At 35.2% G+C, this 18,114-nt stretch overlaps 1 protein-coding gene across 3 annotated transcripts in view; it reads right to left on the bottom strand.

The window, feature by feature from the left end:
* Positions 1-1,936: 1,936 nt before the first annotated feature.
* Positions 1,937-18,114, bottom strand: part of CBX1 (chromobox 1) — a 40,373-nt gene continuing 24,195 nt past the window's right edge. Inside the window, exons 2-6 of one of the 3 annotated variants that reach the window (XM_074261278.1) lie at positions 16,346-16,424; positions 6,480-6,656; positions 5,936-6,113; positions 5,249-5,343; positions 1,937-3,425 (exon numbers count right to left, since the gene is read on the bottom strand). In XM_074261278.1, the coding sequence (XP_074117379.1) occupies positions 3,281-3,425; positions 5,249-5,343; positions 5,936-6,113; positions 6,480-6,619 (558 nt within the window). In that variant the 5' untranslated portion in view covers positions 6,620-6,656; positions 16,346-16,424 and the 3' untranslated portion in view covers positions 1,937-3,280. The remainder of the gene's footprint in view (positions 3,426-5,248; positions 5,344-5,935; positions 6,114-6,479; positions 6,657-16,345; positions 16,425-18,114) is intronic. The other 2 variants (XM_074261275.1, XM_074261277.1) reach the window with 2 other exon arrangements.

Genomic DNA, 18,114 nt, shown 5'->3' with positions numbered 1-18,114 from the left:
CTACAACAGTCAGCCATCCTCTCAGAATTGTCCAGACTAAATAGGCTATGCAAAGTACAAACAAGTTGGGTCAAAGTCAATTAGTATTTTAGAGTAAATAATAGCTTTGGTCCAGGCTCTCAAACACATACCATTAACCAGGTCACAACATAAACCTTGTTCTGCTGTTGGGAGTCTTAACACAAGCTGTTTAACATAAATTTTAAAATATATTTCTTTAAGATAAAAAGCAAGGTCTTTATAAAAGCTTAATTGTCCTTCACATGTTCTAAACTTGGAAGCTCAAGCACTACTACCTTCTGACCTTGCCTTGGAATTGAGTCATCCTGCTTTGCTTAAGGAGCTTGGGCCTTGCTTCCCGTGTGTCCCAGCAAGGGGGACTGTTTCAGGATTTCATTTCCTTTCAGCACATCTGTAGTTCATTCAGCATGAAGCCAGCAAAGCAGCATCTCTAAGATGAAGACATTATCTGTAGGTTGAAATCTTAAAAAATCAGATTTCCCACGAAGAAAATTTAAATGTTAGATACCACATGTCTGAACTGGCTCAGATCTTGTCTAACCTATCAGCTAACTAATGATGGATATTGACAGGCCAAGTAAGATTCCTTTTCACACTATATACACACCTTCTTTGGATCACAAAGGGGAACTGACAATGGACTCTTGCTGTTAAATGCATTGATTCATTTACTAAGGATCTGAATCCAGTAATGTTCTTATTTTAGTCCAGATGGGGATGGGCTAGAGCAGAAGAAGAGACCAGGATGACTTCCATTCCTAGCACTAGTTGTAGCAATTAAATGCTAATGATTACAATTACCGGGCTTTAATGCCTTTAAAATTCTTTCTGAAGGCTCTTATCAACTCTTCCCCAAAGGCTTAGAACTTCCAAGAAAGGGATTTCTGGTCTAGAATTCTGAATTCTACTTTATCTTAATAAGCAGCATGTTGCCCTGATTGCAAAGGGAAATGGAACTGCTTAGCAAAATCCTGAAGCTCTTATTTTCCCTACTACTGCTCATAAGTACTTCTGCCAGTACCACATATTTCTCTTAATCAGACACACTAACAAAGACAAAAGCAGACCATTGCACAGGAAGGCTCATCTTTGATGTAGTATAAATCACTACTGGCCCATCTCATTAATATCCCAGGAGCCAATTGGAGCTGAACCAAAAAAAGATCTGTCTCATGATATAATTGAGAAAATAAAAGTAGTGAACTACATTTAGTGTGAAGAAACAATTCTAGTCATATGCTATTCCAAACTTTTAGAATAAAGGCCTCCAAATAATAGATTTCCTTTAAAATAGGCCTGTAAATTAATACTGCCTCAATTTACAAGAATGCTGATTGATTTCAATGGAATCTTATAGTTCATTTTCCCAATGATGATGAACTAAAAGTTAAAGACATTAAAAATGGGGCTGTATCAACAGTTTAAAGATTTGTGAATGTAATTCAGAATATAATATTTGTGAAAATGAGTTGGGGTCTGTCAAGGATTGTCCGAATCAAGACAGACAAACTAGTGGTCATTAAATTCTTGGCATTTTCAATAGCACTCAGATGCAGGGTAGGTAGGTGCTGATAGGCCTTTAGGATTTCTACATTTTAAGATCCCTAATACACCTATAAAAAACATCCTGAAAGGTTTCCTAGGCTATATTCAAAACTTCTTGACAGCATGGCCTATGTGAACTGTGCTGGTACTAATAATATTTATCTAGGCTTAAAAAGTACTTCTAGTCCCAGAGATAGAACTGAAGTAGCTGGTTTAGGAATATCATCTATATCCAACTCATCCCAAATCCTCCAGGGCTCATCAAGCTGTCGGGTGGACCTGTCCTAGATCAGGCTACCAACAAATTGAAAGTTCCCAGACCAAAGTTCTTGGCAACAGGAGGTTCAAAGTCAAGACAGAAAACCAGGGATTATAAATCTAAATTTTTATTAAGACAAAAACTGACAGAGCTTGTTATGAAGTTCAAATCCAACAAGTTTACATCTTAATCAAAATTTTCACAGAAACTTAAAAACATGCTTTAAAAAAAAGACTTTTTCTTTTTACAATGACATTCTAGTATAGCCCACCCTAGGTGACATGAAGAAATGGTGGGTCTCATGATTCAAGACATGAATTATTTCAGGGACTGGGTAATTCCCAGGATTTTTAAAATTCCATTTTAACCATGTTTTTTAAAAAAGAACCAATGCCCAGGATAAAAGTTCATTCTTTTCCTGAGGCTTTCTAAATCATTCAACCCTTGTGTTGATCTGATTAAACTTGTGCTGTCAGTGTTAGAACACCACCACAAATGGTTTTGGAGTTCCAAAAAAAACAGAGGCTCCAAGTGTTATCTACCCCTAAGACTATGGGCCCTGTCATCCTCTACCCCCACATATCATTGGCTGGATAGGCAAGCTGAGATTTAAAACAACTCAGTTGGAGGAGATGGGAAGTTGTAGGATTTTCAGTTCAATTTCAAGAATTAGCACCTTTAACAACAGACTGGCCTATCTGTGCTTCTCTTTTCTCCCTTCAAGTCCCCCTCCCGACCCCAGCCTCTAATGCCTAGAATTCCATCTCCAAATCAGCTTGGAGTAGTTTTTGGGAGATAGCACTAATTTTAGGCAGAGCATACCTTGGCTTATAGGTTTTAGACATTCACAGCTTTGTACAGTCTCTCACAGTCCTCATTTATGTTGCCAATGACCATTTAAAAAAGTTAAGTTTCTGGACATGGAACTGGATTATTGTCAGTTCACTTCCCCCTGCCCCCCTCCCCCATTTTAACAAAAAAATGACCCTACTCAATCCCTTTATCCCTTCCCCCACCCCCTCCAAATGATACACCAGTAATAGCCAAAAACTACACACATGCTACGTGGTAAAAATGCAGAGTTAACACTATTGGGAAGGCGGCTGTGGGTTGTGGAGATGCTCTTTGAAGAACTGCAGTATCTTATCTCTTTGTTCGACCCCATACTTGCTCCACAAGGTCTATTCTTCATGGAAGGGTCTTTGCTTCTCCTTTCAGCAAAGTGAAGAATGGGCTGCCCCAAACATTTTTTCCCTCCACTGGGACAAGTCTGCAAAGTATACAGCACAGAAGTGCCTAAAGCCCTTGGGATGCTGCTGCAGGGCCAGGAATCATACTGGCTCTTCAAAGGACATCTTCTCAAGCCCCTTCTATGGTGTCAAAACAAGCAGAACTTCTACCCTTCCCACTTCAAATCCACAGTCTGAGGGACACAGAGGCTGGCACATGATGGAATTAATTTTTGTCATCTTTCTTGTCATCATCCTCTGAAGGATAAGAATGCCACGTCAGCCTCTCCTCATAGAAAGAGATGACCACTTGGGGGCACTTGATGTTAGCTTCCTTGGCAGGGACTAGGTCAGCTTCATCAGAATTTTTCCTGCAGAAATAAAAAGCAAAGCCTATCAAGACCAAGTTGGACTGGGAGGCAGGGAATATCAAACTTATTTCCACAGGGTGAACAGCATGGTCCAAGCAGAGTTCGCTGATGACTTATGGTCAGGTAATGTTACAGAATGAGATGCTTTTTTGTCTAGCTGATCATTTCTACTGCCATACCCCTATGTTTTTGCCAAGAACTGATTAAGAAGCTGGCACTCCCCATTCCTCATCCTACAAATGGTATGAGAGTGGTTCAAATTTTCTGTAATAAGTTTACTGCTGAATCACAGTTATATCAGATTCCTCCAAGAATTTAGAGATCTGATCTAGGGGGAGTCAGATTACTATTGATAAAAGCTGAAATCCCAGGACCAACTTGATTCCAAGTAAGGATGAAGTCTTATGCCTTTTTTTTGAACCAGAGTTAATGTGACATTTTACTTTTCCTCCTAACTTTCATCAATCTGAATTTTCTTTTTGATAGTTTATCCTTGACAATAACATTCCTAATTGGCAGTCAGTAACATGTCCATACATAATTTCTAAGGCCTTTTGGGATACAATTATGGGAAATAATATCTTTAGGGCATTAGTAATGTCTCATGATAGAAGCAGGGAAAATATCAACTGTCCATCCCAGTAGCACAGGCTCCACAGAGCATAGTTTAATTAAGATCTTACTACATACTGTCAGAGAGTAAGACAACTGAGCTTTGGGGATAGTGTGAATCTAAGAATTATCTAAGAATTTTAGCTAAAAGTGCACCAATCTGCTAATCCCACATAGGAAGAGGGAATATCAACTGTACAGACTTCAAATACCACTCACAAGCTATCTGAGATGTTTAAAAAAAAAAAAAAAAGTTTCTCAAACTATGCTGAAAGAAACACTGAAACATTGGAAGCTTTTTTTTTTTTTTTTTTTAATCCATATATTGTTTGGGTGATAAAAATAATTTTAGAAGATTTTACTAACACGGTTCTGCCAAAGTTTGATTTAAACTAAAGGGTTCTTATCATTGAAGGCAAGTAGGAGAACCACAGTTTGTCTTTATTTTTTTTTGCACTTAATAGTATTTTATTATTTCCCAATTAATGAAAAGATAGTTTTCAACATTCATTTTTGTAGGATTTGACTTTGAAATTTTTCTTTCTCCCTCCTTCCCTTCCCAAGACAGCAAGCAAATCTGATATAGAAGAACCACAGTTCTAAAGTAAAGGAATCAGTAGAAATCTTAGGAAGTTACTAGTTTAATGATGATAAAGTCTCAGAGGATGGAGCTTTTGAAGCTGTTCTGATTCTAAAGGACTGGACTGACTGCAAACCATTTACTTTAGCTACTCAATTTTAAAAATACAAAAGATCAGCTTCATTTTTTTAGACAAACAAGAAATTCTTTAAGAGATTTTTAAATAGGAATATTTTAAATTGAAAGAGTGCGATTCAAGAATTCTGAGCAATCTAACTATTAAAATAACTTTTGCTTTATTTTAGATGTTTTGTGGAAAATTAAAAGGAATTGCAAGATGCCCTTTTGTATCATCTGGAAGGGTATGGGACTACTTCAGTAAAGAAAATCACATAGGCTCAATACAAATACTGAAGAATTAGCTAACAGAAGCTCTGCCTAGGGTCAATTCAATTTCTATTTGGAGGTAGTAGTGTCCAGTCACATTTCAAATCTTTTGGAGTGAAATTCTTTCCCATACTATTTTCAGTCCAATTGTTTTTCACCTCCTGGGAGGTCCAGCTTTTTTTCTCTGGCAGATGGGCAGAACTTTCCCATTCTCCACAACCCATCCAGGGATACTGAGACTCACCATTTCATCAGGAACATCAATTCCCCACTGGAATCTGTAGCACCGATAATCCTTTCAGGTTCCAAACCTCGGGCAAAGCCTCGGGGCTTTTCTGACTGGAAGATCATAAGTACAGAAAAATATGTGAACTTTGTGTTCAGAAGTCTGCTTTGGTTCTAAATTCCGCCGTGTTTTAAATCAACTATGCCTTGCCAATTATAAAAGTGGTCACTTTTCTACAGAAAAAAAAAAATGTATTTCTTACCAGTTGGTACATAGTGTGAAATCTATGATTTTTTTACTCTATAAGGAAATATCTGCCTCTTTTTATCCTTAGAATAACTACTTTGGAGTATTTGAACAGGATAAAAATCGGAACCTTTTAAAAATGGCTTATAACTGAAAACATTGGGAATTTCTGTCCTATGGGATATAAACCAATTAAGAGATTGCACCATCAAGGTGAGAATGGTCTAACCTTGCTTCCTTCTTTCTCACATAATGGTTGAGTAGAAATATGGTTTTCTCAGCAAAAGATCTCAAAACATTAGATTAGCTAGTTTAAAAGTCATAACACTCAACCTTTGTTTGCTATGTAAGAGCTTACTGAGATAAGAAGGGAACGAAGTTCCAGTCTCAATTATTTTTATGTTGTGCTGAAAAAAGTGTGAATCTAGGCTAAGGAAGAATTCCTTTTTCCAGTCTTACCTCCTCTTTCTTCTTTTTTGGCTTGCTTTCTTCCCCCCTATCTTCATTATCTGAATCAGCTTTGCGTTTGCCTCCCTCTGTTTTGTCCGTCTCATGGGCTGTTTTCTGTGATTGTAAAAACTCAGCAATGAGGTCAGGGCAATCCAGGTTCTCCTCTGGTTCCCATGTGTTGTCCTCACTGAAACCAGAGCACCAAAAGTCAATTTTTCCAGCCAAATTTACTGTAATTGAACTAACAGGGCTGCTGTCAGGTTAACTGTTGAATTATCAACTGGCCAGTACACCTTATCCCACAACAAACTGGACCAAGAACAAAAGCTGATCTCTCATAAACAATTTTGCTTCTGATTTGGAGTTATGTGGAAATATTTTCTACCCATAAACTGTTCCCCAGAAGACAACATTCTACCATTTATAGTTATTTAGATACCTCTTATCTCCTCTAATAGATCATAAGTTCCTTGAAGGCAAGACGAACTCATTTTATCCCAACAGCATCGAGCACAATGCCCTGAACATAGTAAGTATTCAATCGACAGCTTACTCGGAGAAGCCTTTCCACTTCAGCAGATACTCCACTTTGCCTTTCACCACTCGCCGGTCAAGGACTTTTTCCACCACATATTCTTCTTCTTCTTCTTCTAGTACTTCTTCCACTTTCTTCTTGTTTTGCTTTTTTCCCATTGTACCCGCCAGTTTTCTGGTATAAAGGCTGACGCTGCTGAAAAAATAAGAAAAGAAGAGGGGAAAAGCTATTAGGATCAGAGAAGGGGATGTTTAGAACTCCCGAATGGGAAAAACCAGAGCCAGTAGTACTGTTTTCATTTTTTGCTATTAACTATGTTCAGTCCTCCCTATACTACTCCCTCTTCCCCCATACTGCAGAAGGACATGTGCAAAATTATTAAAGTTTCTGTGAAAGACCCAATGAAACTCAGCAAGTCTATAGGATTCTTGAACTCAAACTTAAGACTGCAAAATGTACAACTAAATTCAGTTATTATTTAGTCGTGTTTGACACCATTGGATGTTTTCTTGGCAAATTGGAATGATTTAGATACTGTGCCCTAAGGCCTTAAAAGCAAAATGAATTCAGCTTTTAGGGGGAAAAAATGACTCTTTAAATACCATATTAAAACCATATCCTCCACCCATCCCCCCAGACTTCTTAGAAACATGTCAGACAATATAATTTCGTGTACTTTCTGGAGATCATGCATATAAAAAAGATTGTTAAACTGCTCCTTTGTTTCCTTTAGAATATTTTAAAATCCTATCTGTCCTCTCCATACAATCCACTCCAATAGAATTATATGTGTCCTATAGTTAAATAAATATTTGAGGTATTTTACAGTAATGAAAGGCAGGTATTCATTGATTTAGTTATTCTGCTTGCCACTAGATGGTGCTCCTGTGCCTATAAGGAAAAGGACAAGTTTTCTGTACTGGACTGTTAAGGCACCATCTCAGGCTTAAGACTGAGAAGCAAAATAATTTGGAGGCAAGGAGGTACAAAAAGAATGCTGGGTCAGATGACCTAGGTTTTGCTTATTACCAGTGAGACTATCTTATCCTAAATGTAAGTAACAAAACCCGACATAATGACACAAGGATTAGAAGCAAATGAAATTATAAATTGCCTGTAAATTGCCTGTAGTATTAAGAGAATTGATTTCTGAATATTTAATAGAAATGTCTTTCTTATTTACCATTATGGAACAATTTTTTTTTAGACAAATTAGGTTTTCTACATAATTAGAATGTTAAGTCTTTAACTTTTGACATAATGAACATAACATACTTAGGTTTTAATAACTTCTTAAAAAAAAAAAGTTACAGATATGGTGAAAAACAGCATGGGACCCGGGACCCAAGAAAAGTTGGATGCCAAATCCTGCTCCTGAAAGAATCCACTGAATCCTTCTAGAATATGAATTTTCTTAATTTAAAAAAATTAGGAGATTGAAATTAGATGTGATCCACAAAAGTCTTGCTCTAAATCCTATGGATATGTTTAAAATTCATTGCATCTTAAATTGAGTATATAGATTATTTTAAAGATCATGCACCAGGGACACAGGAGATTATGAGTATGAGTTATATATAATTTACCATGCAGTAAGTGCTCAATAAACAAAATAAATACCATAGAGTTCAATTATGGTTTGGTTTATTTTAATTCTATATAACAAAATGCTTTACCTTCAAAACTGCTGAACTGGTTGTGCCTTCAGCATGGATATCCCCTCTGAATATATCAAGGTCATTTGGGGTGACCAAAGTAGGACTTAGCTTATTGATACTTTCACAAAATGTTTCTGCCCCACCTCATTAGTTGTATGGCTATTTTTGGCAAGCATTTACTTCAGAGTTCCCATCTCTACTAATTTCTGCTGCTCCTCTCTGATGCCTTTCACTTTTGAAAATTGGACTTATGACCTCTTGTCAACTTAACTAAAATGACTTTCTTCAAAATTACCAATGATCTCTTGTCAAATCTAATGGCTTTTTCTCAAATCTTATTTTTCTTGCACAGTAATTTCACAGCATTTAATACTACTGACCTCTTTCCGGATTTCCTGACATTGCTCTCCTGATTCTGTTTCTTTTCAGCCTCCTTTGCTACATCCATTCCATGTCTACTGACCTCACTGGGGCCTTTGAGCTTAATAATACTCCCTTTATGCAGATAACTGCTAGATCTTCCTATCCAGTTCAAATCTGTTCTGGACACCATCAGCCACCCAGTGTATATTTCATACTGAACACTCAGGAAGCATCTCAAATGTACCATGTCCAAAATATAATTTGTTATCTGTCCCCCAGATAACTCCAAACCTTCCCTGTTATTGGCAAAGGCACTACTATTTTTCTGGCCATTCAAGTTCTCAACCCAGGTGCTAAATTCTTGACTCTCTTCTCTCCCCTTCAGTCAGCTATAAATTTTAGCATTTATTATCTTTAACAACATCCATTTATTTTTCTCCTCCCACATAGCCTCTTATCCTTGTTCAGGGACTCATCACTTCCTATAAACTATTATAATACCCTTCTAATTCAACTCCTTAACACAAATCTCTCCCCACTCCAAATCATCCTTCACAAAGGATGATTTTCACCAAAGTGAACTTCCTAAAGAACAAGTCTGGCATGTCACCACTCCAAATTTTTAATAAATTCTTTGATTTCCTATTGCCTACTGGATAGAATAAAAACCAATCAATCAATAAGAATTTAGAGAAAATAAAAAAATGTATGCAAAAGAGTGCTTGAGCTGCATCTTGAAGGAAAAAGCACAGAAACTAATTAGGAGGCTACTGAATAATTTAGGTTAGAGGTAGTAAGGGCTTTTAATAAGGTGGGAACTGTGTAAGTAGAATAAGATAGGTTAGATGTTATGGAGATAAAAATGACAAGACTTGACAATTGACAGGATATGTATAGTGTGAAAGCCAAATTCAGTTATAAAATTGATCACTAGATTCTTGTCAATGTTCCCAATTTTGTGAGATGTATTTTTGTAAAAGCTTTGTTCATGATTCTGAGAACATGCTAACCACAGAATGTTCCAAGAAATAAGGGTACAAAATTCAAATCCCCTGTCCCCAAATGTTTCAATCTCAATTTATCAATCAGAATAAAGGAATACCTACTTCGGTTAAGGTTATGTCATTTGATTTGTCCCTCTTTGATGATTGTAAGAATACTATGTAAACTGCCAAATGGTGTAGCTGTATCAACTGAGAGGTCTTGACAATAACTTATTGTCAATTGCTAAGCTAATAAATTGATATGCTTGGAAACTTTAATCTTTGTCCCCCAGATTTTTATAGGCAGGAGGATGGTGGGGAGAGAACGGATCCTGGCAACTCCAGACTCTCTGAGGATTTTCTAAAATGTTCCAATCTGATTTTTCACTGAGAATCTTCATGAAGACTGCCCTTTGACCTCAATCTCAAATTTCCCAGAGCATGTAGATCCCCTGGTCCCTTAAAGACAGTTGGCACCATCCTTGTTATAGGCAGAAGGCAGTAATCTATTCCTTCTGTAAGTAGACCTTTCTGTCCCTGTTATAGGTAAGAAAGGAAATCTGTCTCTTCAGTATAGACATCTAGGGAATCCTTCATATAGCTAAGATAATCAATTCTGGGCATTCTTTTTTTTTTATTTTATAATTATAATTTTTTTTACAGTATATATGCATGAGTAATTTTTTTTTTTATAACATTATCCCTTGTATTCATTTTTCCAAATTATCCCCTCCCTCCCTCTACTCCCTCCCCTAGATGACAGGCAATTCTGGGCATTCTTTTTATAGGAAGAGGAAGCCCTGTTATAAATAGAAGATAGGATAGTTCCAATAACAATACATCAAAAGATAGAGAGCCCCCTAATCCTCAAGTTCACACTAGGATGACAAAAAAGTAAACATTAAATTATGTTAAATTTGGTCTAAAATTGCTAAAGATCCAGCTGATAAGTTATTTTGGACCCAATTTGGCACTTCTGACTATTGCTTAAAGAAACTAAGAATGGCTACTGAACACTCATATCTAAATCAAATGAACTATTGAGCCAAAAACTAAATGTGATTGCTATTACAATTAATCATTTTCATGTATTAAATTTTGTGTTAAATTCAGGAAAAATCAGTTCTATAATTAATCTCTGATGTAAACCAAGAAATAAAGGAAAAATTAAAATGTAGTTCAGAAAAGACAGCAATCTCCTTTATTATAAAATAAATTAGGGGGCAGCTAGGTGGGCAGTGGATAGAGCACCAGCCTTAAATTCGGGAGGACCTGAGTTCAAATTTGGTCTCAGACACTTAACACTTCCTAGCTGTGTGACCCTGGGCAAGTCACTTAACCCCAGCCTCAAAACAAATAAATAAATAAATAAATAAATAAGGATTGAAGTTCCAATATTCAGTCCTTTAGAACAACCTGATCAGAATTAATAGAAATTAATTAGGAAAAGCTAAGAAAGTAATTTCAAATAGCAAAGTGATTTTAAATGTCAAAGAATTTGTATAGTATAGGGCCATTATATATATATATTTTTTATATATATAATATATAATATAAATATATATATTATATATTTAACTGTTTTAATTAGGGCAAATTCGATATTTGAAAGTTATGTGTTTTTATGTGCAAAGTGTTTTTATGTGCAAAGTGTTTTTTAATGGGCTAATTTCATAAAATTAAAAGATGTTCTCCACTAAACACTATTTTTCAGCAACTGGATACCTTTCTAAATTCAAACTGTATACAGGTCCTGTTCCCTTTGACCTCCCCAGAGTTACAACTGAAAGCAAAAATTTAAAAAACAAAGGAACTGATATAAAAGGAAATAAAAAAAGCTGTGTTAACTGAAAACATTACAGCTCTTGGGGAAAATGGGATCTAAATATTACCATTAGTGATTAATTAATTTAATTAATAAATCCAATTAATAAATTTTAAATATAGATTTAATCTTTGGGAATTTTTTTCTGAAATTGAACTATAATTATGACAAAATTATTATTTAAGGCAGTTAATACTAAAAAGTGCATAAATCTAAGTCAAATCCAGCCTCAGAAATTTATTAGTTGCCTGATCACCAGAGAGTTATTTTATCATAAGTTCTTCTAATATGTAAAGGGGGTAATAAAAAATACCATCTACCCTCCAGGTTGTTGGGAGAATCATAGCATAGTTCCTGGCACATGGTGAGCACTATGTAAAGGTTTTATATGTAAGCACTCTCTAATTGGTCTTCAAAACATTAAAATTTGTATTACCTCTTATTTTTATTGTATTGATTTTACAATGTAATTGATTTTTATGCTATACTGAGTTTTATAATTATTATAAATAATGTTTAATATACTAAATAAATTTAATATTGTAAATATCCAATAAAAATATTTATAATTACTTTATAATTGAATTAGTTTCAATCTAAAGCCACTTATTATATCCTTGAGTTGAACCCAGGAATTTTCCTTCACTTAGTTTAAAGGCATCATTAAAAGAAAAAATGTTATATCATTTATATTATTAGCTGCTCAGATGTCTGCTTTTTGTCTTTAAGCACCAACAAGTTAACCTGGTGCCATCCCCCAAAAGATATCCTTTGGTCTTGCAAAAATTTAGGGGAGATTTTTCTCTCTCCTCCAAAGGGGCATTTAGTATATGGTCCCCTAGCAAAGTTTACAAGAGACCGGTAGAATGTGTAACCTCCCCTGAATGCTAGCTTACTTTTCTTAATACATAGTGAATTGTAATGTTCTATGACTACCAAGACATTCTTTCTTATATATCCATAAAGAGAGCCTTTCTCATTGAGGTCACTGGTCTTATTGAAGTGGCCAATGTGACCTCCTTTGTTACTAAGTTAGATATGTCACTATTAAACTGATTTTGCTTAGAGTATATATCTCAGTTTAACATTACTGACTTAAAAAAAAATGGTCTTTATGCTATCATTATAAATTGTCAGTTAATATTTTTCCATATAGAATAATTTGAAAATAATTTAAATTAATGTCACAAGACTAGTTAAGTTTTGTTTCATGTTTAAATTTGTTAAACACTTGTTGGTTTAAGAGAATTATATTTTTTCCTTCCCTTTTTTATTCAATACAATTCCTGCTATAAACAGGTTTAATATTACTATTTTTGTAAAATTGCAAATATTGTTTAATCCTACTTAAATAGTGCCTTGAAATATAACAGGCATTTAGAATGTTTATTTGAAAATGTTTTTAGTAAAGCAATTTCTTCCTTAAACTAACAATGATTCTTTTTAAGATGAATGTTGTTAGATTATAATTTTAACTGTTCAAAAAAAATGTGATAACAATGTTTGAAACTTGTTAAATACTTAAAGGTGTATGCTTTGTGCTAAAATGGGTAACAATAACAACTTACTGTTAGAAGAAAAGTAGTAAAGTTCTCGTTAAGCTGTGGGGTTCCTAAGGGTTTTCTACTTGAGTAAGATTATAAGATTTTGAAAGCATGTTGTAACATTCTAAAGTTTGAGGAACTAAAACCTCTCCAAAATAAGGAGATTTACAAGTCTGCAAGTCAAACTTATCTGGTTGTTACTTATGCAAATTAATTAAATTCAAAAATTTTATCTTGGAGGGGAATAAGCAATACAGATTTGAAGGCTTACTATAAGGCAGAATTTTCTGGGGGGTTTTGAAACAACTATCTATGTGTGAAACCAGAATAAATAAAAATGTCCTTATTTGTTGTGCTCATTGTTGACCATATATAGAAACATTAAAAAAAAAAAAAAAAAAAACTTATTTTATCATTGGAGGTAAAATCATCTGGAAATTTGTTAGACATTTTTCTAGGTTTTGATTTCAGGTATGATTGTCTAGATTATCAAGAAGCCAACTCTTACCACTCAAGAAGAATGCCAGTGAAGCCCAAAGAAAGCAGTATTGTCTATGGCTGGGACAGTTTTAAGGGGACAATCTTGCATAGGCAAAGGTGGGACCCTTTTGGACTCAATTTCCCATAGTGCTATTTACTTTCTGAACGGGAAATTTCTTCATCTGGTTAATTCTGAGTCCGGCTATAATATCCTGTGGAATTCTGACATATGATTCATACCTGAAATCAGAACAGAGCTAAGGGAACTATTTCCCCATTTTATGGCTTATAACCTTGAGGAGTCTCTCATAACCAAGTCTTTCCTTTTCTCTCATAGCAAGTTTCTATAATCAGGGCCTGAATTTGTTTTGATTCATTGCTTGAAATATTTGTCATACAGTCATAAGAATATATAAAAAGATTTTTAAAATAGCTGGTTTTGAATGGGACATAATTAAGAAGTCATTTATTGGTCTTATAATTCATTCAAATCAATGCTCAAAATATGAACTTGAAATATCTCATTCTTTAGAGTGGGTGATCTGTGATAATATTCTCCTACAGAAAACTAAGAATGAGAAAGAATTTAAGAATTAGAAAAATAGTTATTTTCAAAATTGTCCCTACCGGGGGCAGCTAGATGGCAAAGTAGATAGAGCACCAGCCCTGAAGTCAGGAGGGACCTGAGTTCAAATCTAGACTCAAGACAATTAACAAGTATATATGTAGAGAGAAGAAAAGGGGACAAAATAGACTAAGGAATAGTTAGGTAGCAAAATAAGGAAAACAGAGAGAATAAAGCATGGAGGAAAATTAAGCAATAAAGTCAAGAAGGATAAGCACAGAGAAAAGGCCATTAGATTGGACAATTAAAGAGATCTTAAACAACCAGAAAAGGCTATTTCAGTTAAGCAATGAAGTCAGAAGCAAAAGAGAGAGGAAGTGGAGGCAAGGAGTAAAGACAGCTTTTTCCAGGAATATGGCTGAAAAATGATAGGACCAGATCTCAAGGGAAAGATAAGGTCCTAGGGAAGATTTAAGGATAACAGATATGAGCATGTTTGAAGACAGTAGGGAAGAAACCAACGACAGAGACTAAAGATTAATTAGAAAGCTCAATTCTTAGGATTGACTTTTAAAGCTCTTCATAAACTAGCCCCTTTCCAGACTTGTTTCACATTACATTCTTCTCACAATCCATATGACCTGTCTATACTGGCCTTCTTATTGTTGCTCACATGGGACATTCTATGTCCAATTTCTGGGCCTTTGAACTCACCTCTTCCCCATGCCTGGAATAGTTTCACTCTTCACTTTAGCCTCATAGAAGTCCTGACCTTCCTTCAAAATTCAGCTCAAGTATAACTTCTACAAAACATCTTTCCTGATTTCCAACCCCCTAGGTGCCTGGGCCCTCTTTCTCCTAACTGCTCTAGAGTCATTTTTAAAAATCTATTTATATTCACTAGTACCCCTCTATATAAGAATTAGAATAAACTCTTGAGGACCAGTGAGTTTTGTCTCTGCATCTCCAATATTTGTTGACTTCTTAGTAGTATTTCAGTACATCTTCTGGACTGATTACTCTCAGCTTTTAAATTAAATACCTATCTTTTACAGACAATCACAATCAATCTGTACAGTTCCTTCTGATTTTTTTGGTGGGTCTCCAACCCATTCAACATGTACATTTATGAGGTTTTTAACTTACTATTAGGTTCTGAAGATATAGAGTTCTACATTCCAGTCAAACTAGTTTTGCTGTTCCATACATGTGACATTTTATCTCCTATGTCTGTGCACTCTCCATCCCCCATTTATTTCATTCTGATTTTACCTCTTCAAATCCCTAGTTTCCCTAAAAAAATTTAGCTCAAATGTCACCTCTACCTGAAGCCTTTTTAGTGATCTCAAGTTCTTCTCCTTCCAACAACTACCTCATTTATTTCATTTACACTTACTGTGTATGTACTTGTATGTCTACAGGTTATGTATTTCCTCACCTTTTCTAAAAGGCATGCTAAAAGTAAAACTGTTACATTCATTCCCCTTCCCCCATGCTTAACATAGTAGTTAGTGCTTGGTACAAAGTAGACATCTAATAAAATGCTTGTTAATAGTAGAAAGCAATCCTACTATATCAGAAGTAATCAATTTGACTCTTTTAAAGCTATTTTAATTGTTGATTAGGAAAGGCTACCTTTGTCCCCTTCTTCTCACTTATGTCTAAGTGGTGTTGAAAATAATTCAAGATTAAAGAAGTCAATAATTCAAGATTAAAGTGTCAAAGTTAGAAGGTGTTTGGGAGTCTGTCTAGTCAAACATGTCTGTTTAACAAGAAGAAACTGAAACCCTAAGACATTAAATAGTCACACAAGTGGCAGAGTTAGAACTAGGCACTTGAGATTGCTGTAAGTCTGCTAATAAGATAAGAAGATTAAAAGAAATGAAATGCTGACTTCCTTTAGGACAAAAGGATGTCTCATATATACAGTCTTTGGTCCCTATTGGCTTTTTTTTCCACTAGCAGTTGGGTTTTGATTACAGTGAAGATAATGAGAAATTACCTAAATTCATCACTAACATAGCTAGAAAGACCATCAAGGTGATTTCTTTTCATGTCAGATTGGTATTCTAGAAAGTAAATAAAACTAATAGTAGTGAACCCCTGGCATAATAGAAAGTACACTTGTCTGGGAGTCAGGAAATCTGAATTTTAATTCTAATTGTGTTACTCTGTAGCCATGGAGAAATCAAAATTCTCTTTGTCCCTCAGCTTCTTTGTTTAAAAAAAAAAAAAAAGGAGGGGGAAAAGTGGGTTTACTAGGTTAGGGTTTCTGAATTGTTGCTCCCAGTGGTTAGCATAATGCGTGACACATAGAAGGTGCTTAATAAATGCTAGCTGACTGATCTAGAACACATTCTTAGCAGTTCACAAAATTACCAACAAACCTCACTTCTCAAAATTTCTCCCCCACCCAAGCTAGGAAGTTTCTGTAGGAGGCTGTCTGTAGAGAATTTAGTCTTTTACCTGTCCGTTGTACAGTTTGGGTTGGGAAACACTGGACTAGATGATCTCTAAGGCCCCTTCCAGCTCTATGATACTGCATCTGTATCCAATCAGAAGGTTTTAAATTACAAGAGGTGGCTGTTTTTTTGGTTTTTTTTTTTTAAACCAAACAGAAGCACAAAATATATGCCTCTCTTTTTCTAACCCTGTCACAAATTCTCTTTCTTACACATATAGCCAGAGGTGAATGAGTAGGTGATTCAAGTTTTATGTTGTGATGATATTGTATTCTTGAAGTTTTAGTCATTTTACATTTTGCCCATTATTATCCAGATAAACATTATAAAACCTACAAAATATACTGCTTTCTTCTCTTCCTTGGCTCTTAAGATAATTTAAAATAATTTCAGAATAAAAAAAAAGCCTGTCAGTTACATTTACTAGTAAATAGGTTTTTAGATGAAAAGTTCTAAATAACGGTTTATCACTAACTGTACAGAATGACAATTGAATACATGAGGAAATGCTGAGAAGCTTGGCTGAAAAAAGTTTGGCTGAAAAGAATTGTTATTACAAGACTCTGCTTGCCCAAGTAATCAAAGTACTGTTGGTTAGGATCCAGGATGTGTTTACAGGATTTGCTTTGACCACAAGCCAAGAGCAGTCATAAGTCATGAAAAACGATTATGCCATGTTATACAACATTTTTATCTGCCTAGTAATATAAAGGCAGTCTTTGCAGCAATTTTCTAAACATACTGATAGGTCCCTCCATTTCATTAAGGATGGGCACTGATTTATGTTGAATTCTATATTTGAAAGTGTAACACATCTCTGAAAATCATAATTCAGGTCCACTGACAATCTGTTCTAATCTCTTTTCCTTTTGAGTTTTCATTGTGTATTTTAAAGACATTACAAAGTCAATTATGTGACAATCAAGTAACAGAACCTACAGAGAAATAATAGTTTCAGAACATAGTGTAAGGATATGAACTCCCTCTACTACCTGGCCTTGGGAATCAGAAGGTACCTGTTTTATTTGCTATGGAGGGTACAGAGGATAGATTACCAGTAATTCAAAAATAGTGATAACCCTCTTACAACTACTCATTCCTATCATCTAATTTAAGGCCAAAGATGTCCTAAGAAGGGGATAAAAGGGCATTCCATTTTGGCCCCATGGCTCCTAAGTACAGAAATATCTAAGCTATGCTTGCCCTAATAAAAAAGCTCTATATCTCTTACCCAGTAAGAAACAAGACTGAATGCTGACTGCCTGATTCCCCTCCTGAAGTCTAGTGCTACTGTGGAAAAAGGTAGTACAGATGGTGGCTTATCTCCAGGAACTGGAGGCCTCTTTCTATGTCATTAACATAATAGCCTCATGGAAGATAATTTTTAGAAGTGGGAGCAGATCAACTAGGAGAACAAGAAAACCTCAAACATAGACTTCTCTTGTTCTCGCTGCCTATTGAACTAATCCCTTTTTTTGGTCTTTCTTTTATTATCAATTAGTGGTGTAAGAGAGGGAGAAAAAATGTTGATTAAAAAATTAATTTTAAAAAGTTGGGAAGAAGGGAGGAAAAGAGAATAAATTCTGTTTTGAACATGCTGAATTTGAGATGTCAAGGGTTCTTTAGTGAACACTCATGCTCGGCAAGCCTGAAGATCCAATAAAGGGTATTAAGAAAGAACAGTCAGGCAGAAAAAAGAACCAAGAAAAAAAAAGTATCATGAAAATCTAAGAGTGATATTGATTAAGAAGAAAGTTATTGGCAATGTCAAAG

The sequence above is a fragment of the Sminthopsis crassicaudata genome, chromosome 4 (genome assembly GCF_048593235.1).
Source record: "Sminthopsis crassicaudata isolate SCR6 chromosome 4, ASM4859323v1, whole genome shotgun sequence".
NCBI lineage: Eukaryota > Metazoa > Chordata > Mammalia > Dasyuromorphia > Dasyuridae > Sminthopsis > Sminthopsis crassicaudata.
This window is presented reverse-complemented; position numbering and strand designations above follow the sequence as displayed.